Below are 25,516 nucleotides of genomic sequence, written 5' to 3'. Positions count from 1 at the left end.
TCCGAGGTAGCGATGCAATTTGGATTTTCACGTACGACCATTTCACGAGTGTACCGTGAATATCGGGAATCCGGTAAAAAATTAAATCTACGACATCGCTGTGGCCGGAAAAAGATCATGCAAGAACGGGACTGACGAGAATCATTAAACGTGACAGACGTGCAACCCTTCCGCAAATTGCTGCAGATTTCAATGTTGGGCCATCAACAAGTGTCAGCGTGTGAACCATTCAACGAAATATCATCGATATGGGCTTTCGGAGCCGAAGGCCCACTCGTGTACCCTTGATGACTGCACGACACAAAGCTTTACGCCTCGCCTGGGCCCAACAACACCGACATTGGGCTGTTGAGGACTGGAAACACGTTGCCTGGTCTGACGAGTCTCGGTTCCAATTGCTTCGAGCTGATGGACGTGTACGGGTATGGAGACAACCTCATGAATCCATGGACCCTACATGTCAACAGCCATGTTCTACCTTTCTTTAAATCTAGATTTGTTTCTTTCATGAGTCGCGCTGGAAGTCGCCATATTGGTTAACTTTGACACGGTTTGCATGTCCGTCAAAGAAAGAGGGAGATATACAAATACAAATACAAATACAACGCCACAACAGACAAAATGCCCAACGAGGTGGCTGATAAAAAGATGCCCATAAAAATATGGATGTCATATATTTCAAAAATACATCAACCCAATTAAAAATGCAATTAACACAAATCATAAACAATATATACACATGATAAAATATTATACAATGCCCATAAAGAATACTTATGGTTGTCTTATTCTAAGAATGGATAGCTTCTCGATTTACCCGAACATGTTTATCGTATTTCTTTTTAAACGTGTCAATTGTGTTACAATTTACTACCTCCGGGGGTAAGCTATTCCATTTATTAACAACCCTATTAGAGAAAAATTTCCTGCGACACCATAACCTTGCATTGTCCCTCACCAATCGATACTGGTGTCCCCTTGTAAAAGCAGTCGATTGGCGGTGTACGAAAAGTTCATGGTCCATCCTATCCATCCCATTGAAAATTTTGAACACTTCGATCATATCTCCTCGACACCTGCGTTCATCCAATGTAAACATATTCAAAAAATGAAGTCTCTCTTCATAACTCAAGCCCCGTGTGCCAATAAGGACGCGCGTAGCTCTTCTCTGCACCCCTTCAACCAAGTTTATGTCCCTCTGTAGGTATGGTCTCCAAAACCTTACAGCATACTCCAGTCGATCGCATGATCCAAAAAGCCTCATTGAAGAAAACCCGGGCAACGCCTGGTATTACAGTTAGTATATATATTTTTTTTCAAATCAACAATTAAAATTATCTTTTTAACTCAGAAATTCCATTACGATAATTACGACTACACAAACAAGAATATTCATCTCAAACATTTGTTGTTTTCCTTTTCTTTTTAATTCTCTGAAATTTGAAGTGACGCTTATTTCCCGCGATTATTGGCGACTTATCTTATTTTAGCATGAGTTAACGACTTTGCTTACTTTTTGGCATCATTTCTGGCGATAACTGGCGATACTCCGTATTTTCCCGTATTTCGTAGCTCAATTTCCCGTATTTTTCTCAAAAAAATATGGTCAGCCTACTTATACTGGTTTGTCACTTTTTCAATCCTCTCTTGAAGAAAACCCGGGCAGCGCCGGGTATTTTTGCTAATAAGTTATAAAAATAACTTGCATTTGATTTTCATGAAGAATAAAAATTCACATAAGCTCTGTCAATAAATATGTCAGGACATCCCGTAAAACACGGGTCATATAGTCAACATAGCGATTTGAATTTGTGAACCTAGTGTTGTGAACGTTAGTGTATACGCTCCTTAACTTATCAGAATGACCATACATTCCATATTTCCCGGGACATTCCCGTATTTTCGCATAATTTTGGTCGAGTTTTTTTTTTTGTGAAAATGTCCCTTTTTTCACGTATTTTTACTAAGCCAATTTGAATTTTTATTCTTTATTGAAGTCAAGAATTGAAATTATCTTCCCAACATATATCCTGATGGTTACGGCTATAATTAAGATGACTCTTCGATGATATTACTATTATAATAAGATGAATATAGATTAAAATGTTTAGCTGACATATTTGTCATGTTTTTTAAACGTTTTATTTCGTAGATTTCATTTTAATCAACTGTTTGCGGTGGTGCTCAGTGCCGTCTTAATACATGGGTCCACTCGGGCACGGCCCGGGGCCCTCAAGAGAAGACGAGGGGGCTTCCCAAAAACGAGAACCGGTTGAAATTTTCTAGAATTGTCCTGGTAGAGCCCATCGTGAAGAAATATAAGTAGAGAGAGAAAGCCCATTCACGCTCTCTTCCGACCGGGTGCGCAGCATTGAGAAGAAATATAAAGTAAGTCCTCAGAAAAATCACTTGGTCCGGGGGCCCATGATGCTCTTCAGACGCTCGCAGCCGCAACTGGGGGGAGCAGGCGGGTCTAGTTCCCCGGGCGCTGAACCAGAAGGGGGAGCCGAATTCACCCTTTAACTGCTTCTTCTACATTACAAGGGGCGCCAAAATGCCGGCTTGCCCCGGGTGACAAAATATTTATTTGCTGCCCTGACGGTGCTTAATTTCCTGCCACCGGCGATTTTCAGTTATTTTAGTAATAGCTAACAACTTTGTTTACTTTCGGGATCATCTTTGGCAAGAATTATCAATCTTCCGTATTGTCCCGTATTTAGAATTCCAATTTCCGTATTTTTCTTGAGGAAATATGGTCAAAGACTTGATAACGGACACCTGTTTAAGGTTTTTGTATTCAACTATACATATGAAATTTCTAGATGGTAACACAAAAAATGGTTTCTGTTTACTATCATGAAAATTGCCATGAATGAAAAGAAATTGAACTTAATCTATTATCTATTGATCAAAGAAGTAGAAACAATCCCATGGAAATGAAATAATTGGTGTGAAGACTTTTCAAGCTAGAGAGAGAGAGAGAGATGAAAGTGTTCAAGAAAGAGAATATATGTGTACAAGAAAAAGGTTTGAGTTTCGGCTTCAACTTTATCTGAACTTGTACAAGTAAAATCACTTTGAATGGAGGAGAAATTTTTATTACGTATACTACGTATCGCATTTGCTGTTACTGTCTATTTTCTAACACTGTCCTGCTATTTGGCTCCCGTTTTATTTGCCAAGTACTGGGGATCACGAACGTTATCAATAACTTCACCAGAACGTGCTCTTCAAACTAAAAACTGGGGATCACGCTGCATAAGTTGGTGCAATTGTGGTGCAGCTGGTGTTTTTCTTGCCATATGCTTTCTCGCACTTTTGCCTTACTCTGGTGAAAAGTTTGGGAGTGTTTTAAAAATTTATCAGTATGAAGCCAATTTTCCATTATCCGAGTGCATTGTAGTCTCAGGATTTTTGATTACTTTATTTTTAGAGCAACTTTTGATGTCATGGCGAGAACAGAAAGAAGCTAAGAGGACCCATGAGGATGCAGAGCAAGTGCAAGGACTTTTAGAGGAATGCGAGATGCAAGAGCTTTTGGAGGATCCATCGAGAACCATGATAGTGGATCATGCTGAACTGCTTCTTGGAGATATAAGTGGCACAATCAGTAGAAGTAATCATTTGAGCTTTTCTGAAGATGGTGATGTAAATATTGGCAGCAAGGATACATCCTCTTGTATTGATGATGATGGAAAACGATTGTCACTTTTGGCTCGCAGGGAAAGTGGGTTTCTTTTCTATATCCTGGCATTTGCTAGTGGTTTACACTCTGTTTTTGAGGGTCTCACACTTGGCTTGCAAGCTGATGTTCATAAAGCAATTCATCTTTTCCTTGCTATTATTCTTCATCAATGTTTAGTGTCAGTTGCTTTGGGAGTCAATGCAATAAAGCTACGATATTCATTTTGCACGTATTTGAAGTTTGGTGGGGTTTTTTTTTCTACTATACCCATGGGACTTGCTATTGGTGCAGTATTTCAAAAAGCTCCCAGTGCTTCTGCAGAACTTGCTTCAGCTGTGTTGCAAGCTTTGGCTGCCGGGGTTTTTCTACATGTCGTTTTTCAAGATTTTTTTCCATCAGAGTTTTCAAATCGTCACGACAGAATGTTGAAAGTATTTTTTGTGGCTTTTGGTTTTATTGTTATAGCTCTTATTACATACTTTATCAGAGAGAACTAGAGTCTTCCACTTGATTAAGTTGAAATACCATTGTTTTGTGTTTGATGAAACTAGTGGAATAGGAATTTAATCTTTCATGCATTTGATGTGTTTTTAGAGACCTTAGCTCATTGTATTTTTCTCTTCTATAGATTTTGGTGAATTTTATTGAATTTGCACTGTAGCTATGATCATATCAAGTTGGTTTTTTTTTTTTCACATTGTATTGTCATTTAATAAGGAAGTGAGAGGCAGTACTAGCAAAAATGTAGAGTAAGAGTTCCAATGAGAATGACAGTTTTGTAGAAGTAATAATTAATATTTTCTTGTTTCCTGATAGGGAAAATATCTATTGCCATTTTTAACAGTCCATTCTAATTTGGGCTTCGTCCACACTTTCACTGATATGCATCTTCAACTATGTCCATACAGATGCACTTGGGTTTTTTTTTCACTCAGGCCATCTGAATGTTAGGTAGTTTTAATATCTAACTTAGAATTCTCAAGGCTTCAAAATAACTACTGCAGGCTATAGAATTAAACTCACAATTATATATTACAGTGGATCTTGTTTTATAGAAGTCCCTGCTCAAACCATTTTTCTGTTCAAGAAGCCTTTTTTCTAGAGTCCACATTTTTTTCTCATGTCGAAATATTTCAAGTTTAAGAAGTTATCTCACTTAATACATATGATATTCCACAGTCATGACAACAGTGTATTTGAGTGGGATTCACTGTAATCGGGGTTGGGTTTTTTATGTCAAAAACCGTCAAAAACCTAAATGAATGCTTTTTGATAATGTTTTGAACACAATAGGTATATAACATGATGAAAAACTTACTTTTTTGTATATTACAATATTTTATTTTAAACACTAATTTATTACAATAATTAAAACAAAATATTATAATTTGCAATTTTGAAATTTTCAACATAAGCGTCTACAGCATATAAAATATAGTTTTGTGGTTCATTTTATCTAAGCTACTGATTACCCGTGTTCTATTTGCTAAGCAGAATAGAGCTGCTTATTCAAAATATGTATGATAGGGGCATCACAGAGTTGGGTTTTAGGCTTCAGAAACTATAAATCGGTATTAAAACAGTAAAAACTTATTGTCAATGTTATCAAATAGTTTTTTAACCTAATAGATATGCTGAATAAATAACACTTTTATGTAGATTAAAGGGTTTTATATTTGGAATTATAATTACTGAGAATCTATTTTGATATTTTAAATTTTCTGATCTTCTCAAAACTTTATTCCATGTAAAAATTCTCTCAGAATCTGTTAATACACTAATTAAACTCATTTATTTTCATCTAAAAATTTCTCAGAGTTCAGGGTGTATAAATTCACAGAGTTTTAAAGAGTATTTTCAAGCAAAGCAGAGCTGACAGGATTTGATACCCAAAGCATTTGTTTTGCACATTTAAAATCAAATACAGCTTCAATTGGAAAACCATTGCATTATAAATGCTAGTAAATATACCATATCATAGTGCAGAAGCAAGAATAAATAAGTTTGACTAAGTTACAGAAGTTTCTTAAGCTTCATGTACAAGCTAACATCGCCAAATTAAATGACATTTTAGTTTTACAATTTAGTATTTTGATCGCTAGATATATTTCAATGTTATGCACAATAAAAATATTTCTCAGTGATTACCTAGATAATTTAATAATAACAGAAATAAACATTACGTATATGATGTAATAAACTTTTTTAAACACTTATCTGTTGTAAAAAGAGTACAGCAGATGGTTTATATATCAATGCACATAGAAATTTTGGAACGTCAAGAATCATCTTGAATCAGAGAATGTCAATCTTGAATCAATCATTCCATAGTTTTCCCTTCAGTGTTTATGCTATGCTTTATTCAAATTGTATATTTTATAAGAAAAAAAACCATATATATATATTTTGTCTAAAATAATTCTGTAGAGAGTAGAAAATTATTTTAGATTCATAATTAAATATTTATTTTTTGTATAACATAGTCACTTTAAACATTACATGCAATTAACGTGTGCATTTCCAATGGGAATTTTTATATTGAAAAGCAATATTTGAGGTTTTTGACAGTTTTTGATGGAGGGTTTTTGACATGACAGTTTAAACTGTCAAAAACTGCCTTGTGTCAAAAATCTGCCAACCCTGACTGTAATAAATTATATTAAATATTATAAATTTTGTTATCAGTGTTTCATTTTATTAGAGATTCAAGAAGATTTTTAAGCATATATTAACATTTTCATTTTTTTGACATTCTAGTCATTTTTAGATAATGAAAGCAATATAAATCATTATTTACAAGATTCTTTATGTGTTAGAGAGAAAATTTTAAATATTTTTTGTTATTATTGTTATTATAGTGTGCATATATACCCCTTCTCCCTTCATTTTTTGTTATTATATATTACCTACAGAGTGCCGCACAATCGACTGACGATTTCCAAAATGGGATAGCAAGAAAATGGTGGCAGATATTGAAGTCATTCTGGCAGAATATAAATGCGCAAAGTCAACAATTTCATCTACGCCATTCATGTTGCAAGGGGTTGTGTAGTTATTAAAGTAAAAAAAACTTTTTATATGGATACCCTTAGTGATATATTTACGGGGGGCTTGGTGAGCTATAGCCCAGGGTAGCAAGTTCAGAGGGGCGGCAAATTTGAGGAGTGAGTGAGAAAATTATTAGAATGGGAGAAATGTGGTAAACCCTAAATAAAGCTGCCTGTACCAAGATAGTAATGGACAAGATCAGTGAGTGAGCAAATGAATGACTTAGAGCATGTAGAGGGCGTGCAAGTATGTGAATGACCATAAAGAAAAAAACTATAGTAGAACCTCGTTTATCCGAACAGCAATTTTCCAAACAACTCGGTCAACCTAACACATTTTCATCCTCTCATTTTCAATTTTCTAGTCAATGATGCTCAACAGTTAGTATTTTCTCTGAACTTGAATCCTCTTATCTCCCAACTCAATAACTTCCTTCTATTGCACAATAATCCACTTCCAAACAATTGTACATAATATACCCATGATATATAGATGTAAGCAGGGGCGGATCCAGATACGGTTTATGTAGTTATAAACGATTGACAACCAAAAAAAAACAACAAAAAAACACCTGAATGGGAGCAGATTTACCTGCCATCTTTTTATTTCATCTGACGAATTCATCTTAATCCTATAGGTGTGCCTTAATGAGAGGGAGGAGTCCGTCTTCTTTACAACAAAAGAATTCTGGGCACGGTAGCCCAGTCGGTAAGATGCTCGCCTAAAGTACCAAAGGATGTTTAGAGGTGTCGCGAGTTCGATACCCTGTTCGTCCTTGTCAGGAAACTTTCCTGACACAGGGGTACAACAAAAAACGGCGACTTGACCGCAGCAAAAAGTTGCTACCGCAGGGAGTCCCCCATCAAGGGGTTAGCGCACCAACCTCTTGATGAGTATGAAAAACAAGCCTGCCGTTCGGAATCGGCAATAAATTGTAGGTCCCGGTCTAATTAGCCCTCGTGTGCAGAAAATGGCCGTGGTGTGACAAAAATGATCAAATGAACAAAAGAATTCTTATCATGGTTTTTCACTTTTCCGAACACCCTTCAGTCCCGATGTGTTCAGATAATCAAGATTCTACTGTATGTGTAAATAATTATAAGAGCAACTTATACTTGTGCAAGTATGTGAGTCACCAAAACAGTGTGCAAGCATCTGAATGATTAAAGAGGGACTTAGAGAGTGCTTAAGCATAGGAGTGCCTTAGAGACACAGATGTACTTGCAGAAATGGGGGGGGGGGAAGGCCAAGCAAATTATAGCACAGGGTGGCAAATTATAGAAAAGTGTAGTCAAGGAAATTAGACTAGAATGGGAGGAGGGCGAAAAAATTTGTGTAGCCCACAGGCGGCAAAGCCATAAATGCTGCTCTGGATACTCTGTCCTAAAACACCCAATTAGAAAGTTGTTGCCCTGTCTTTCCTGATACCAACAAGAAAAATTTCCATGTTTCTTAGTGCAATATTTGCTGCATTGAGTTCAAAAATCGAGAACAGTTGGGAAAGAACACAAAAAATAACGGCCAACACTTCTTTTCCAACTTTTCTCCAATTGTTGAATTTAGATATCTCTGCAAATATTGCACTTAAAAATGTGGGATTTTTTTGTTGGCATCAGAAGAAACAAGGCAACAACTTTCTAATTGAGTTTTTGGGAACAGGGTGTCCATATAAAACATTTATTTTTTTATTTTAATAACTATACATCCCCTTGCAACATGAGTGATGTATCTAAAATTCTTGACTTTTAATTTCTTACACCAGTGTAAATGTGCAGAGAATTTGCAGACTTGGTCGATTATCTCTAGAACTACTGTACCGATTTTAATGAAATTTGATATGTACATACATTGATACAATACAAAACAAATAACCATTCAATAATTGTAATGCACGCGCATGATCGTGCATAACACTCGTTGGAGTCGGAAGGTATGAAATAGCGGTTGCAGAATAAACAAAAAAATGGGTTAATAGGGGGTATGATCCCCTTTTACAGATATACAGGTCTCGCAGTGTGATTTCATACTTGAAATAAGGCAGTTTATCATTTCCTGTGGCAATTGGTCCCACTTGTTCAGCAACGCTGTTTTCATTCCCTGGATGGTTCCCTGAGGGGGGTTGCGAGTTGCAATTGCCCTCCCCAGAGCGTCCCAGACATGCTCTATAGGATTAAGGTCTGGAAATCTGGCTGGCCAATCCATCCGGCGAATATCCTCACTCTCTAGAAAATAGTCGAGTAGAAGAGCTCTATGTGGCCTCGCGTTAGGGCCAACTGCACCCCTGAAAAGGCGAACATAGGGCTCCAAGACCTCATCCCTATACCTCACACCAGTCACAGTGCCTCTTTCAAAGACATGGAGAGGTGTGCGGCCATCCAACATGATGCCTGCCCACACCATTAAACCTCCTCCGCCATAATGGTCGATTTCGTGGACATTGTAGGTAGGTAGCGGGTCCCTGGTTCTCTCCATATGAACGTACGGCGAGAATCTGTGCTTAGGCTGAAACGGGACTCATCCCGTGAAGAGAACGGTCGCCCATTGATCCATACTCCAATCTCTATGCTTTCTGCACCATGATAAACGGATTCTTCTGTCCGTAGAAGTGAGCCGGACGCAAAAAGCAGGTCTTTTTGCAAACAACCCTCTCTCATGAAGTCTTTTGGAAACAGTCACCCTTGATACACGGGTTCCTGTGGCTGCATACAAGTCACGAGAAGCTGTAGCACTCTTGTTATGCCTCACTATAATCGACAAATGGCGATCTTATCTGGCCGTCGTGGCTCTTGGGCGATCTTGCCCAGGCTTTCTCTCGATGGATCTGGTACCCTGGAACTGTTCCATAAGTTACACACGACGCTGGCCGTTAAATTGAACTCTCTGCAAATCTGGACTTGGGATTGGCCTGCTTCTAGCCTCCCCACAATTTGCCACCTCATTCCATCATCTAAACATTGGTGGTTACTCATTTTTACTGTTACAATTTGAAATTAACCGATTGCTGCAAAATAACACCAAGAAATTCGCCGAGGTGTGCTAGCGAACGAAATGCGTCTTAACTTATGCGCGCGTATAAAGCCTGTTTCTCTACTGGCTCCACCTACACATACGTGTACGCTTACGTATTTGACGTACAAGATTTGCATTTTTGTCTAGAAGCAGTGGTTTTACATTCAGTTCAGTTCCTTTCATGAAATTCGGTAAAATATGCAAATTCTCTTAATTTATTTTACCAGTGTATATTCCGCAAGAATGACTTCAATTTCTGTCACCGTTTTCTTGCTATCCCATTTTGAAAACCGTCAGTTGATTGTGGGACACTATGCAGGTATAATTATGTATGCATAATTGGGACTATAAAAATTTGATTGTATCTTATATTAATATAATAAGTATCAGTGTGATTTTTTTGCCACATTTTTTGACAGTTTAAGAGAAAAAAAACTTGATTATACATTTGTTGAAATTTACTTTTTTTAGCACATATGTGTTTTAAAGTTGTCTATGGTAAAGTCTTTTAAAGAGGAATGTTATGTGTTAAAGACTATTGTGCATTTACCTATTGCGAATTGATATTTTCTGAAAGTTTACAACAATGAACGTGTTATTACTAGCCTGCTCTGTAATGCTATTGAGTTATATTTTTCATTGTCAAGTAATGCATTCCAAAGCATTTTAGGAATATTTCTTTCAATGGAAAAAAAAAAAAAAAAGAGATTGAACACATTGTTTGAGAGTATGATAATATTTGTGTTCTTGTTTCATGTTAGTGTAACAACTTCTAATACTCTTGAATCATCAGAAAATATCAAATGTGACTTTTATGTTCAGCCAAATAATTTTATTGAAATGAAAAGTGTGTTTTCCATTCCTATCATGTTCGAACCAGTACAATGATTGGCAGCCTCTTAAAAAAACTAATAGTTCCTATCAAAAAGTCAAAAGTAGAACTTCCTTTCAATGCAAGATAACTTTTCTTAAATTTATGCATAAAATTTAAAAAATTCTATAAATGTATGTGTGAAATATACAAGCTGTCCCAAATTGTTTGCACGGTGAATATCTCTGTACCCATTGACTTTAGAAACATACTTTCCATTCCAAACAGTTTTCAAATTATGTGTGGTAACTCAAAATGTCTTAATTTTCCTATCGAGTTATATACTTAAAAAAATATAAAAATAAACTTTGAAGTCAACTATCTCCATTAATATTGACTTTAAAAATATACAATTTTTTGTACATTATTCAAATTCAGAACTGCATTTACATTTCACTAAAAGTTTTTGGCATTTATTTCCAGTGATTGAGGGTTTGGTTCACAAATTGTGAAATTTAAATGTAATTAAAAGGTGTAAAAATTCTGTAATTGTTATTTATTGTTAATAAAATGGTTGTCTAGTCCAAAAAAATAGCAACTCATGAGGTAATGAAAATTTGCCAATAGTGATAAGTTGGTATAACAGTGATTTTATACACGGTGCATAGCAAACAAGGGGTATGACATTTTACTTAAATCCTTGATCTTAGAGATATACTTCCAGTAAGAAAAAGTTTCAAAATAATGTGTAGTACTCAAATAAGTCATTTATGTTTCAAGGGGTTGTGTATGGTTATTAAAATAAAAAATTAACTTTTTATACAGCCCGTGTACCACAAAACCCAATTAAAAAGTAGTTGCCGTCTCTCCTGATGCCAACAAAAAAAAATCCTATGTTTCTAAGTGCAATATTCACTGAGATATTCAAATTCGAAAAACGGAGGAAATTTGGAAAAAAAACAGCGTTAAATGTGGGTAAAGTGGTTTTTCTATATACACTTATGTCCATAAATGAAGGATAATTCAGAATCACATGTAAATCGAAATCTAAAGTAAAAATTCCAGCTGTGGAATTATCACACACATCTGCAAGAATGATATGCGAATTTCAGGAAGCCACCAGATGATGCCGATAGTACGTCACAATGACGAGAGTGTAAGAGGGGTATATAAGGAATGAAGGCAAAGAAGTGAAATTGTTCACAATAGTTCTGTAAGGCGCTCAGTGCCATAAGCGAATAGTTATGACACAGAGGACGCATGTGGATGATTTTTTACGTGGTAGAATTATCGGCCGCCTGGAATGTGGGCTTACTCAGATGGAAGTATCCGAGGAACTTGGAATTGCCCAAAGTGTCATCTCTAGGCTTTGGCAATGATTCCAAGATAACGGAAATGTCATTAGACGTTACAGTACAGGTCGCCCCCTAGTTACAACGCCGAATGAAGACCGGTATTTGGCAGTAACTGCCAAAAGAAGCAGACGGAGCACAGCATCCGACCTGTCTCGTCAGCTATCTGCAGCCATGGGTACCGCAGTTTCAAGGCAAACTGTGTACAGACGTTCGGGAGATATTGGTCTATATGCTTGCAGGCCTGTCAGATGTGTTCTGCTCACGGCAACTCACTGTCGGCAGCGATTAGCCTGGAGTAGAGAACATGCAATGTGGACATCGTCACAGTGGGCTTGTGTGCTGTTTTCCGACGAGTCCAGGTTTAGCTTGCAGTCTGATTCACGTCAGACTTTCATATGGAGAACGCCAGGTACTCGTTACCACCAAGACAACATCATTGAACGACACCGTTAGGGCAGTGCAGCATTGCTCGTTTGGGGTGGAATTATACTGGGTTCCAGAACAGATCTGCATGTTCAAACCGGAACCATGAAAGCCCAAATTTATCAGGACATCATTCTGGAACAATATGTACGTTTATTTAGGGGTGCCATGGGCGCAGAATTTGTGTTTATGGATGACAACGCCCGTCCTCACCGAGCAAACATCGTAAACGAATGCCTTGAATCTGAGGATATAACCCGTATGGAATGGCCAGCATTCTCACCTGACTTGAATCCGATAGAGCATGTGTAGGAAATGCTTGGCTGACGAGTTGCAGCCCGTCAACCAACCACCTTCTACATGTGTACCAGAATTTCGGAGAGCATTACTTGCTGAGTTGAGTGATCTTCCCCTAGATCAGATAGATAATTTGATACTCAGCATGCCTAGGCGTTGTACGGACTGTATTTCATCGCATGGGAGACATACAATGTATTAACCATCATACCAACCATGTAATAGTAAGTTTTTGTAAAGGAGATAATTTTTTACAATTGCTCCAGGGAGCAAAAATCGTAGATTTTATGAATGGTATCATACATACACCATCGTTTTTGTTCTTTATCTTCTGTTTAATGAATGGGCTTTATGAATAAGTAACGTTTATTTTGTTTCTGAACCTTTATTTGCCGGAGCTGGCATTATCCTTAATTTATGGACATGAGTGTATATATTTAGAAATGTTTTTTCTTAAATTTCTTTCATCTTTGGAATTTGAATATCTCAGTGAATATTGCACTTAAAAACATGGAATTGTTTTGTTGTCATCAGGAGAGACAGAGCAACAACTTTCTAATTGGGTTTTGGGACACACAGGGACTGTATAAAAAGTTAATTCTTTTATTTAATAACCATACATAACTCCTTGAAACATAAATGACATATTTGAGTACTACACATTATGTTGAAACTTTTTCTTACTAGAAGTATACCTCTAAGATCAATGGTTTGTCAGTAAAATGCCATACCTCATTTGCTTTATATGCACCCTGTATATTTAATATTTCTATAATTGTTGTATTTAAAATATTAATTTTTTTGCTAATGACTTTCCAGAACAGGATCTACATTTTAATTATTGGAATTTTTATCACACTGGGACTATATAAAAAGTTAATTTCTTATTTCTTCTATGTATACGACCCCTGAAACAAATTTTGAGATTTCAAGTAACTGCACATCATTTGAAAACTTCTTGAAATTGGAAGTATGTTTCTCCAAAGTCAACAGTTTCAGAGATATCTGCTGTGCAAACAATTTGGGACAGCCTGTGCATGGAAATAATTTTGATGAAAGTATGAAATGACTGCTTTATGTACAATCTGTAAAAACAATTTTTAAATTGGAATTTCCTTCTGTGTGGTTATTTATATATTTGTTTATTCTCAATAAAAAAACTTTCTTTAGGAAAGTTAAAAAATATATCACACAGTTTTAAGGTTAATACACCATGTGAAAGCCTCATGAATTTCGGTATTATTTAATGTAAAAAAATCAGATATTTATAAATTCTTAAAAAATGAATATAGAATTATGCTAGAACAGGGCTTGACAAATCTCAGACACCACGTCGGCTAGAAAATTGAAATTGGCGCCTGAAATTGTTTGTGATTGTTAAATTTCAGTCTGAGGAAAAAACACAAAATTTTCTAAATTTAGGTCAAGTCTCAGAAAAGTCTAGAAAAAAATATTTAAGCTGTTTATTTCGGGGAAAAAACGTTCCAAGGCCAATATTTTGAAAACTCAACTGTATGCGAAAATCAGTGTTTAAAATCCTTTCTTGTGAATTAGATAATCCTTTGTGGCATGTGTTTCAGATTGAATTTTTAGCTGCTGAATTTTGATATCCATCAGTATGTTTGCTGTCAAAAAATGAATGTTTTTTTGAACCATTTAAATTTTTTACTGGCCAATGTTCTCAATGCAGAACATATTTCTGATCAATTTTTTTCCGAAAAGTTGTGATCATTGACTTGATGTTGAGAATAAAGAGAAAATATAATTGGTTCTCCTAAGACATTCTTCTGGAGCCCGATTTTTATTTTATTTTTTGATTTGTCAAGCCCTGTGCTATAACGCTGTTTGACTCTATTCTGTTTACTTTGGAATGTTTATATAATTTGTTTCATTGTATCAGTGTTTGTGGGAGTCAATATTTATAATCATAATAATGAAATTGTTCATTTTACATCCAGTTATCTATACTGCTTATATATATGTCAGTCAGCAAATTGCACAAGTGTTAAAATTATCATAAGTTGAAAATTTACATTTGCAATACACAATAAATGTTAATTGTTGATAAATGTCAGAAAAGCATGTTCTTGAAAAAACTGTCACATACCTTTTTTGATATTAGCAATTATACCATTTAATACAATGATAATATATAAATGAAAACCAGTTTTCCACCACTAGTTGTCATACACTAAAAGTATGTAATTGACACGTTATATATAATAGAAGGCGATATATTTTTCTTGGGTCTTTAATTCAAGTGAAACTGTAAGAAAAGTGTCAGATATGAATACATTTCTGCCTGTCATGTCGTTATGGATGAATATTAAGCACAGTATTCTATAATTTCTTTGAAGGTTTTTCAAAAATTAGAAAACCATAATAAACAAAACATTTCAATAACTAGTTGCATGGAGAGGCTCTCTAAAGAAAAGGCATAGAATCTCATTCATGTGACTATGCTTCCACCAGTATATCTTCCGTATGTTATGGTTCCCATAAATTGAGAAAAACTTCAGTTATTTTTACTTCTACAAATCCATTTATTATGGCGATTATTCATTTATAAATCAGCAAATTAATTTACAAACGGGCTTAATTGCAATTAAAGTTTCAAGTAACATTTTATAAAAACTTTATGTATATTTAACAGAACTTAAAATTTTTTTTCTCCTGGAATATAAATACCAGAAATATTTTGTAAATTAATTATGTACCTGAAAAATACAAGTATCTACAAAATCTATCACAATGGCCTTTGTTTTTCAGAAAAATTTTCTATCACACTAATGTCCATCAATGATGTTCAAATGAATAAAGTTCCATACTGTGTGCATTCATTATAGGACATAATTTCTTGTACATTTTATGAACTATATAAAAGTTTGCTAAATAAAATCCTAAGCTAGATATGGTAATTCAAAAGCATGTGCGCTATTATAAATGGATTGCACAATTTTTTCACTCCAGAGTAGCGATTTTTTCCATACATATGTCCGTGTATATATAGATTTATATTTTGTATTATATTGTTTTTGACTGAATTAATTCTTGGAGAACCTCATGTATTTTGTTGTCCACATACAAAAACACTTCCATCTTCACTTAATGAATATTTTTATATATCAGCCAATCAATGTTTTCAAAAATTAATGTAAAATATTTTTGGAGCTATTTGTTAGATATTTACCCTTTTGCACGTTCAAGAACCTTTTTGATGATAAAAAAGAGGAAGCATTACAATTGCATTTTTAGCTTCGTGATGAAAACTACTTTCCGAAGTTCCTGCAGAATCCATTGCAGGCACTCATATTTGCCAAAGTAACGTTCATAATAATCAAATGTCCATTTTACTGTGATGAATACATTCCAATTTGTTCTTTTCTAATATGGAATCATATCAACTCAATACTATATTGAATGAATCTTCGACATTTTCTTGAATATCCCACATAAAAAAAAATTTTCTCCAAACTCCTGAAAAGATTGTCATGAGAACTTTACCCTTAAAAATATCAATCATAAGAGTAATAAAGTTTTGACTTTTTGAAAAAACACATACCTTGGAAGCTTACCAAAACATTTGCACAATCTATATTTAGTATTTCAGGCACATCACTCAACTTCAGTATTAAATTTTGCTGTGTATGCTTCATGTGACACATCAACCTTCTTATACACTATGATTTATAATAAATTGTATTGTATCATGTATTTGTCAATTTTTTTTATTTCTGTTGAGCGAATCTTCTGTATTAACCAGTGAGAACTCAATTGTATGCAAATCAGTGTTTAAAATCCTTTGTGGCATGTTTCAGATTGAATTTTTAGCTGCTGAATTATGGTATCTATCAGTATGCTTGCTGTCAAAAAATGAATGTTTTTTGAATCATTTTAACCCTTTACTAGCCAATGTTCTCAATACAGAACATATTTCTGATAAATTTTTTTCTGTAGGGTTGTGATCAGACATGATGTAGAGAACAAATTTTATTCAACACAACACTTATGCCAGAAATTTTTCTACAATTACCCATTTTTGAGGAGGAAAAATAACTTTTTGTTGTAATGCAATTAATGATAATTGAATCGTCAGTTTTATGAAGGGAATAAAAAAACCGAAAATGACAAAATTAATTTTTGTGTTCTAATGTTTATAATTTATTGTTCTTAGAGAGATATCCTGTTTTTTGTCTTCCAATTTCATTGTATTGTGCACCTAGTGAAGTCACATCCTATTAGCCTTTCACAGGTTTATATACTATATATGAATAAAAAATATATATAAAAGTATCTCCAAGCTTTGTGCTCTACACACGAGTGGTGAGAGAAAAAAGCCAGTCCCTAGAGGCAAATATAGGACCTTCAAAAAAGCGTGAAGTTTAAGAAGTTAATGTGTACCACTCAATTTTTTTATTTCTCAAGAACTTGATTTTTGAACTTATTAATTTCTTAAAACTGACAATTCAAAACAACTCGCCGTATATCCTTATACAATTGTATACATCCAACATGTTGATAGTACTTAATTCAGTAGTCAGACCTCTAAGTGGATACCTGATGTGAGGATAACTTGGTTAAGTGGATATTTTTTTTTGTAATCCTGTGCAGATTCCAATGGAAAATTAAATCAAACCACTTAAGTGTTTTTTTTCAATCTGAAATCTTCAAACACAATGTAAATAATGTTTCAGATGTGGCTATTGAATACACCTATATAAGTTTTATTTTCCTCTTTTTGCACAAAAAAGGTGTAGAAAGTGTGTTTGTAATATAGAATTTACATGTTAAAAGATATACTTCAAGTACATGCATTAATTTTGGAGTAAAATGAAAACTAAAAAAATTTTACGTAGCAATTTCATTGTATTTTGCATGACTAGTTAAGTGAATCTCTTTTTTCACAGTCTCAACTGTATCCACCTATAAAAGAGAGGTTCAACTGTAAAATGTATTTTAAAATATTTACGGGGTAAAACAAAAAAAATCAGGAGAGGAATGAAATTCTCTTCTTTTCATTAGATGTTAACTAAGAATAAAATCAAGATTAACAAAATATTCATTGTTCATTTTAAAAATAAATGTAAAAAAATGCAAGCTGTGTTGAACTGAGCAAGTGATTAAATTCATATAATCTAGGGTTAATTAGAACAATTTACTATATTAATGTTACAAGATTTAAAAAAAATGACATCATATTCCGAGAAAAAAAGTATTTTAAATGTGCTGAAATTTTATAGATCTTCCTTGCTGTTGTGCTTATGGAATATTTTTTTCTAATACATAATATATATATTTCTATGAAATTTTATGATGTGTATTGTACCAATTTATGCACTAGTTATTTTCTTGAAGACAAATGTTTTTGTATATTAGCAGAAGCCAGTCCATTATTGTAGCAATAACTTGTTTTCTTAAAAGTTACAGGCATCATAAATTGTACCCAAAATTTTCATTTTAAACTTTTTTTGTGTGGAATAAATCTGCAAAAGTTTCATTTACAGCAATAAAAAGCAATGACACTCTTGGTATTATACATTATTGACACATCATACAGAGTACTTGAAATTCATAATAAAAGAAACCATTCTATTCTAAATTTGTCCCTGGAAATAAGTCCAAGGTTCAAAGCTTTTTAATCATAGGTGACACTCCATTTGTCCTTGATGATTCTCAAAAATTTTAGAATTGAAATTTTTTTTTGCTTCATTTCAGTGTTTGATTTCTAATTTTGCCATTAGGGACACTGCAGTTCAAAATAAATCTGGCAGGTCCACTTAACAATATATGCAGTGCTAACATTTATGGTTTTAGATTTCTAGTTTGTTAAAAGCATGTCTATAGACTTTTGGACCCTGTACCACATAAGTAAATATGCACCATTTACTCATTTCTTCCACTGTTCTATAATTTTAGAGTTTATATATCTTGTTTCTGGAGTTATGTAAATAATATGTAAGCATATTCAACTTTTCTCTCTCTTTTTTTATAAGACAGTTTATCAACTTAAACAAAGCTAAATATTTATACACTATGCTCTGAACCTTCAAGTCTTCATAACTGAAGAATCACTGTTTAATTAGTCAATATGTAATTCGGTCAGTGCAAAATAGTTTTGGTGTACCTTTGTCTTGATAAGGTTTAATAACATTTTAAGTTTTATTTTAAATGGTATATGTAACTAATTATAATTTCTTAGGTGTTTTGCAATACCTGTGATATGCAAAAATTGATCTCATTTTTATATGCTGGAGTCAACGCAATCTAAACTTGTTAATGGCTGTCCAAAATTTTCATTATGATGAAAGAATTTTGACATTGTACAGTAAAACCTGTGAAGTTGACTACTTCTGTTAGTTGTCCAAGTTTAATCATTTTTCAGGAAACCAAAAACAGCCATGAACCAAACAAACAGAACCTTTGCAACTTGACTACCAATACACTTAATCTCAACGTACAAAACAATGTAAGGTCACCTGTAGGAAGTTGACCTATTTGTAACCACCTTAATGACTTGAGGTTAAAACCTCTCTGGTTTGCTTTTTCTGACGAAACATAACTTAAAATCAAGAGATTTTTCAAGCATTGAATTATATTATAAAGATTTTTCACTATATCTTTATAATTCAATGTATCATTATTCATAGGAGCAGCTATATATTGTGGAAAAAAAAATTTGGACTTCCATGTGTATGGGGTTATTCAAGTATGTCAGCATCAAAGGGGTTTCGGATTTTCTGAATTTTTGATAACAAGGGGGGTTTGAAGGTTGCTTATGCCATCAGCCACCCTTTTTTGAAGATATGAAATATTCCAAGCTGCTGACAAAATTTTGCTGATGGGGGAGGGGGGGGGGTGTAAAAAATGACAAAAGCTGACGACGTAATACTTGAATGGCCCCCATGTAAACATTGAAAAACATCCAGCTGAAATAAACTGTAATGTATCAAACTGATTCCTAAAATGATTTTACAAGTAAAACTTCACGTACAAACGCCTTTGGCAACAAATTTGGGTGATCTCTATTAGAAGTATTGCATAATAATTCTAAAAACTTGTTTGCATGGAAGGGAAAGAAATAGAAGGTAGATAAAACACATTTTTCTTTTGTCCTCACTTTCCCCTACACGTTTTCGTTCTCTCATGTATGTAGTAGGAAGATACATTATATGGGGGGGGGGGTCACTAAACAGAAATATAGAATGGGGAGGGAAAAACAACTTCCATTTATAGGGTTACAATGAAGCTTTGTGATGCAGAAAGAGGTTAAAAAAACTAGGGAGAGCTGGAATGGATTAATATCTTGTCAAAATTAAATTTTATTTGAACGAGATATATTAACTCCTTAATGATCAGATAAGTACATTATGTAATTTTTCATTCATATCACATGCTACAATTTACAATATTGATGGACCTACACTTTAGCAAGTTGACCCAAAAATTTTTTCATTATATGGATGGTGAACTTATACAGCTTTTACTGTGTAATTTTTTTAACATAAATGATGAAATATGATATTTATATGATATAATCTGCGACTATCAAATGAATGCACTGTCCATAAGGTTTATAATCCATCCATAACGGGTAACCAAGAGTGATCACGAGACTGGTGGAACAAAGATTTCGTGTAGATATTGAGTTAAAAATAAAGATAGCAAGTTTGTTATCGAGCTAAATAGTGTAAATTATCAAACATCTTGTTCCGTATGAACGTGCATTTCGAAAAATTATCTTATGTAAAATAAAATTCTTTTATCTGCAATATGTTTTTATTTACTTGTTTAGATCAAATAGCTGTTTCACTCATATTCAATGTAAAAAAAAATAGTCATTGATTAGTCATAGATTATTTAAATCTATACCACTGGTTTAAAAAAAATCACTTTGAAAACCTAGAATATGTCATTGAGTCAAAATCTGATTTCACTTTATAAAAAAAAGTGGTTATTTGGAATCAAAAATCAGTTTACCAGTTCTAATGTGAATGACTACTTTTTTTACAATGAAGTTTGCTGGGGTTACTTTAGTACAATACACAAAATGAACTAATCAGATCAGTATATGCTTTAATGCTAACTGTTAGAGTGCAAGGAAAATCTTTCTACAAATGGGCTCATCCTCTGACGTGTTTACCTGAATATTACTATACTAACACTCAGCTGTTCAATGACATTTTAATCTGGATTTTTTTTATATTTACACTCTCGTATTTATAACTTATAACTGCCATTCAAAATTTATATTTATTATTGCTGGAAAAAGTTTTTCTCCTCAGTATGAAAATTATTTAAACTGATGTTTGTATTCTGATGTTCAAATGCCAATAAATTTTTGTTTTTGCTATTAGTTGATTTTTAACCCATAATCGGTATAGTACAGGCCATGCACTGTGTAGGGATGTGATCCACACCATACCAGTTTAAGCTTAAATAAAAAATTTGGGAATACATAGGTAAAATATATGCATAACTTTTTAAAACAAGCATGGGCAAAAATAGAGCAGACTAACAGCCATCTTGACATCCCCCCTCCATAAGCCGTTTGGGAAAAATCATGAATTCATACTGTTTAGAAATTACAAGGATAATGTAAGTATTCTCATCAAAGGAAAAGGGATACTTCTATCAGATGATTGTTCTTGAAAAAATTTCACTGCTTCAAAACTTTGAAAGTACAGCGAAACTGAAATAGGTGGCCAACACTATTCTGTGGCCAATTTCCCTGCACAACCAGTTTTTCTTAGAACGGACAAAAGGCTCCATAGAAATATATAATACAAAAATTACCCTCATTCTTCGGCCACTTCCTTATAGATAAAAGTTGAGAAAAAAATTTTTGTGAGTTTTTCTCTCCAAATGCATTCAGAGTTGATAGTTCTCTTTGTATAACCTTATAATCTTTACAAATCAGCATAAATACCTTTTCAGATCAATCAGATTTTTTGTTCATGTGCGACACCCTCACGTTGGAAACATTTGTAAATAGGAGATGACAAAGGTTAATACTATACCTTTGCTACTAGCTGATAAGAGTTGAAAAATTTGCTCTTGGAGTGACAGGGTAAACCAAATAACCTTTACTAAATAAGTAAAGGATGTGAAAGTTTTGAATTTGTGGATACTTTCACTTTTTTAGCAAGCAGAGATTCAGTGATCGAGTACAACAACAGTGAGAATAAAAGAAATGTGAAGAAAGAACATGTACAGTACTTGCTATAAGGAAAGAACGGACCCTGATAACACAGATTGAGGAATTGATCAGATGATCTGGTATTTCAAGTTCTGCATAAAATACAGTGAAACTTCGATGAAAATACCAGACCAAGAAAAAAATATCATTGTAGAGGGATTATCCTTATACCCAGACACATCATCACATCATTAAATTTATGCTGCCGTTGGCATCTTCTATAAATCAGCATTGTTAGTACCAAAAAATGCACTCAAGTATTTATTCGGCATATAATATTTTAATTGATAAACAAAATTCAGATGAATTGCTCCTGTAAAAAATTTTGTAATAAACTTTGGTGTATCACACAAAAAGTAGCGATACCGAACACTTTTGGTGATGCCCTATACCGATTCAACACATCCTTGGAAGAACTGAAATATGATACTAGTTTAAAAATATATTGAAGAGCATTTAGAGTGAAAAATAAAAATGTAGCAGTTTCGAAATCCTCCTAAAAAAATTCCATTATAGAGGGGGTTTATCATAGTAAAGGATAACAGTGTATTGAGGAGTTTGACATTACATACTACAGACGATTCCAAACAAGATTTGAAAAAAAACAACATTGTCGAGGGATTTATCGTTAAATCAAGTATTGTTGTTGTGAGGTTTCACTGTATATCTGCTTTTTAAGGCAATGTAAATAAGATCAAGCATAAAAAAATTGCGCATAAGATTTTTTTATGACATTAAAAACCATTATTTTGACATGGCTCCTCCTAAAATGTGTTTTTTTCTTTCGTACCTCTATTGGACGGTCACCTCCACAGACAGCCACTTTTTTACGGAGCGCTGAGTGGCCGTCTTAGAGGAGTTTCACTGTAATTTATATGTAATGATGTAGCTTCTAAGTGAATTTTACAGAAAAACCTGACCTATGTTGGAATAAATATGTTGATTAAATCTACCAGAAATGCCTGAACAAACTTCTCTTTCTTCACTGCAATCTTAAACACTGAATTCGGAATGTCAGATTCCTCTGCTATCAAACTTACATTTCTCCAGTACTTTGCTATGCAACTGCAATCCTTACACCTCCAGTAATATTGACAAACTTGAATCAATACAAAATAAATCCCCACTTAGTTTATTTATGACTGTTGGTCCATTTTTGTGTCAGTTTCTGATCTTAAATGTGAACTCAATCTCCACCCTCTTGTTACTCACTGATTTATTTCTCATTTAGCCATGCTTTATAAGATTACTCATGGTCATGTAAATTTTGATACTTCTGGTGTCTTGACTAAACTTTCCCATTTGTCCCTTGTCCCATAGACTTGACCACTCCCAAAAATTAAAACATTTTTGTCTCTAGATTGTTATAAATTCAGCTTCTTTTCCAATACCATATTTGACTGGAGCAGATTCCCCCTCCACTATTGTTGACTCCCACGACCGCTGAATTCTTGTATAATGCTAACAATATCTCTGAAAGTCAATCACATTTGCCTCAAGATCAAGAATATTGCATGAATAAACCTGAAAGTTCTGTATCAATGCTGTCACACAGTACATCCACTTCATCTATTCGGACATTCACAAATCAGTTGAAAAAAAGCCTTACAATAAAATATTAAAAGAAAATCAAGTAATATATATGGTTTTAAACCAATTACAAAATATATATTATAGGGTGATTTGAGATTGTGTCTTCAGAAGTAAACAGAAATATCAACTTTTGGTATATATATTTCAAAACATTTTTTATCGAGTTTTCCTTTTCCATACTTTTTCATTGGGAACAAAAAGTGGTATCTTTAATTCAACAAACTTCACATCAACACCATTGTGTTTCTTGCTGCTTACATGACATCCTAAGGTATGAGCAATTCTTGTGAGTCTAAAAAAAATTGACAGTACATAAAATCTTAATATTTTAAATTTGTTTTCACCAAAGAAAAAAACTGATTTTTTTTCGTAAACAAATACAAAGGCCACAACAGACAAAATGCCTAACGAGGCAGCTGGAAAAAGAGATGCCGATATATATTAGATATATCTAAAATATATCAAAGATACAGCAACCCAATAAGAGCAATAAAAACCAATAATTATGATAAAATACAGGGCGTCCATAATTAAAAGACCCCATTTTAAAGTAGCTCACATGCGAAACCAGTCATCAGAAAATTGTGAAATTTGGAGTGATGGGAATTTGTTTCAGGGGAAAAAAGTAATTGCACATGTCGCCACCAGAAGACGTTTTATTGAGAAAAAACACATTTAGGCTAACGTTTGCAATTTTTAACAATTGTTAACACTTTTACAATTGTTACTGCAACAAAACATGTTCCAAATGATGGCCATCATTTTCAGATACCATGTGAAATCGCAAGATGGCATGTTCCACAACTGACCAAAGTGTGTACAGGGAAATGTTCAGCACGTGGTGTGAAATGCTGCCTTTAAGGTTAGGTAAAGTTCTTGGATTGTTACTACTTACCATATGTTTCAAATGCCCCAAAGTTAAAAGTCGCATGGATTAAGGTCCGGGGATCAGGGCCATAGATTAAGGAAGTGCCGGCTGATGACAATTCCTTCTGTAAAATGTGTTTTAAGAACATTCTTAACACACACTGCAATGTGTGGAAAAGCCTAAGCATGAAGTCCTAAACAAAATTTCATACTTTTTTGATGACTCTGCCTGTAGGCTACTTTAAAATAGGGTCTTTTAATTATGGATGCCCTTGTATAATACACTGCCCATAAAAAACTTATGGTTGTCTTATCTAAGTATGGATAGCTTCTCGATTTATCCCAATACATTTATTGTATTTCTTTTGAACGTGTCAAGTGTGTTAGAATTCACAACCCCCGGGTAAGCTATTCCTCAAGTAGTCACCTGACATCAAATATGATGTGAAAATTGGGTCGTTTTTCCTGAATGATGCCAGTGAAAAAAATATAAAAAAAATCACATCATTTCAAAGTCATTTAGTGACCATGAAGTGTGATATTTGATGACCTTAATGAAATAGTGATCAATGAAGGTCATGAAATTACTGCTATTAAATTATGTAAATGACTTTATATCATAAAAATCACAAATTTCTTTCAAATTGGAAAATTGTTCCAGATTAAAATATTGAAAATTATCCAAAATATTTGACAAACAAAATAAATTTTGAGAATTTCGAAATTATTCACTTATTCGTTACTGATTATCACAAGATGAATGAAAATATATTTTCAATTCAAACAAAATTGCAATAATCTAGAACTTTTCAATAGGGAAAAAATTAAATATTCCAATGGAAAAAAATTAAATTAAATTAAATAGGAAAAAAATTAAATATTCCAATGGAAACAAATATTGCATATGAACAATTATTGTTCATATAGAATATTAATACATTCTATTATAAATGTAATTAAATCCATATCCTGTTTTATAGTAAAGATCAGAGGATCTGTGAAATCAGGCAATGACTGAAAAAAGATGCAGTGGATTCTTTAAGATACATTTTGAATTTAAAAAAATGGATTTTAAAATTCATTTTTTTTATAATTTGCAAAAAAAAGAATTTGCATCATAATTTTTCAAAGGTAAAAAATAAAAGAAAGCGAGAAAATAACTGCAATCTGTATTACTCAACAATAACAGAGATCAGTATTTAACATACGATTGATCATAATTTGCGAAGTCA

General features: G+C 33.7%; 2 protein-coding genes across 4 annotated transcripts in view; one reads left to right on the top strand and one right to left on the bottom strand.

Annotated features, from left to right (window-relative positions):
- The first annotated feature begins 2,863 nt into the window (after positions 1–2,863).
- LOC149085133 (zinc transporter ZIP3-like) lies at positions 2,864–4,182 on the top strand. The gene has a single exon (XM_089233888.1). It carries the CDS (start codon positions 3,082–3,084, stop codon positions 4,180–4,182), a length of 1,101 nt encoding a protein of 366 aa, XP_089090014.1. The 5' UTR covers positions 2,864–3,081.
- Positions 4,183–23,445: 19,263 nt separating this feature from the next.
- LOC149085132 (DNA-directed RNA polymerase I subunit RPA49-like) overlaps positions 23,446–25,516 on the bottom strand; it is a 43,304-nt gene continuing 41,233 nt past the window's right edge. For 2 of the 3 annotated variants that reach the window (XM_089232955.1, XM_089232954.1), the window contains exon 11: positions 23,508–23,709. In XM_089232955.1, the coding sequence (XP_089089081.1) occupies positions 23,574–23,709 (136 nt within the window). In that variant the 3' untranslated portion in view covers positions 23,508–23,573. Of the gene's footprint in view, positions 23,710–25,516 lie in introns of all 3 variants that reach the window. The other variant, XM_089232953.1, reaches the window with a different exon arrangement.

This window comes from Pholcus phalangioides, unplaced genomic scaffold (assembly GCF_987345545.1).
Source record: "Pholcus phalangioides strain wild (caught in Gottingen) unplaced genomic scaffold, Ppha-v1.0 ptg000007l_1, whole genome shotgun sequence".
Taxonomy (NCBI): domain Eukaryota; kingdom Metazoa; phylum Arthropoda; class Arachnida; order Araneae; family Pholcidae; genus Pholcus; species Pholcus phalangioides.
Note: the sequence above shows the minus strand (reverse complement) of the source record. Positions and strands in the feature narration are given on the sequence as shown.

Coding starts and splice junctions, on each gene's coding strand:
- LOC149085133 (XM_089233888.1), top strand. CDS start 3,082: ATGGAGGAGAAATTTTTATTACGTATACTACGTATCGCATTTGCTGTT.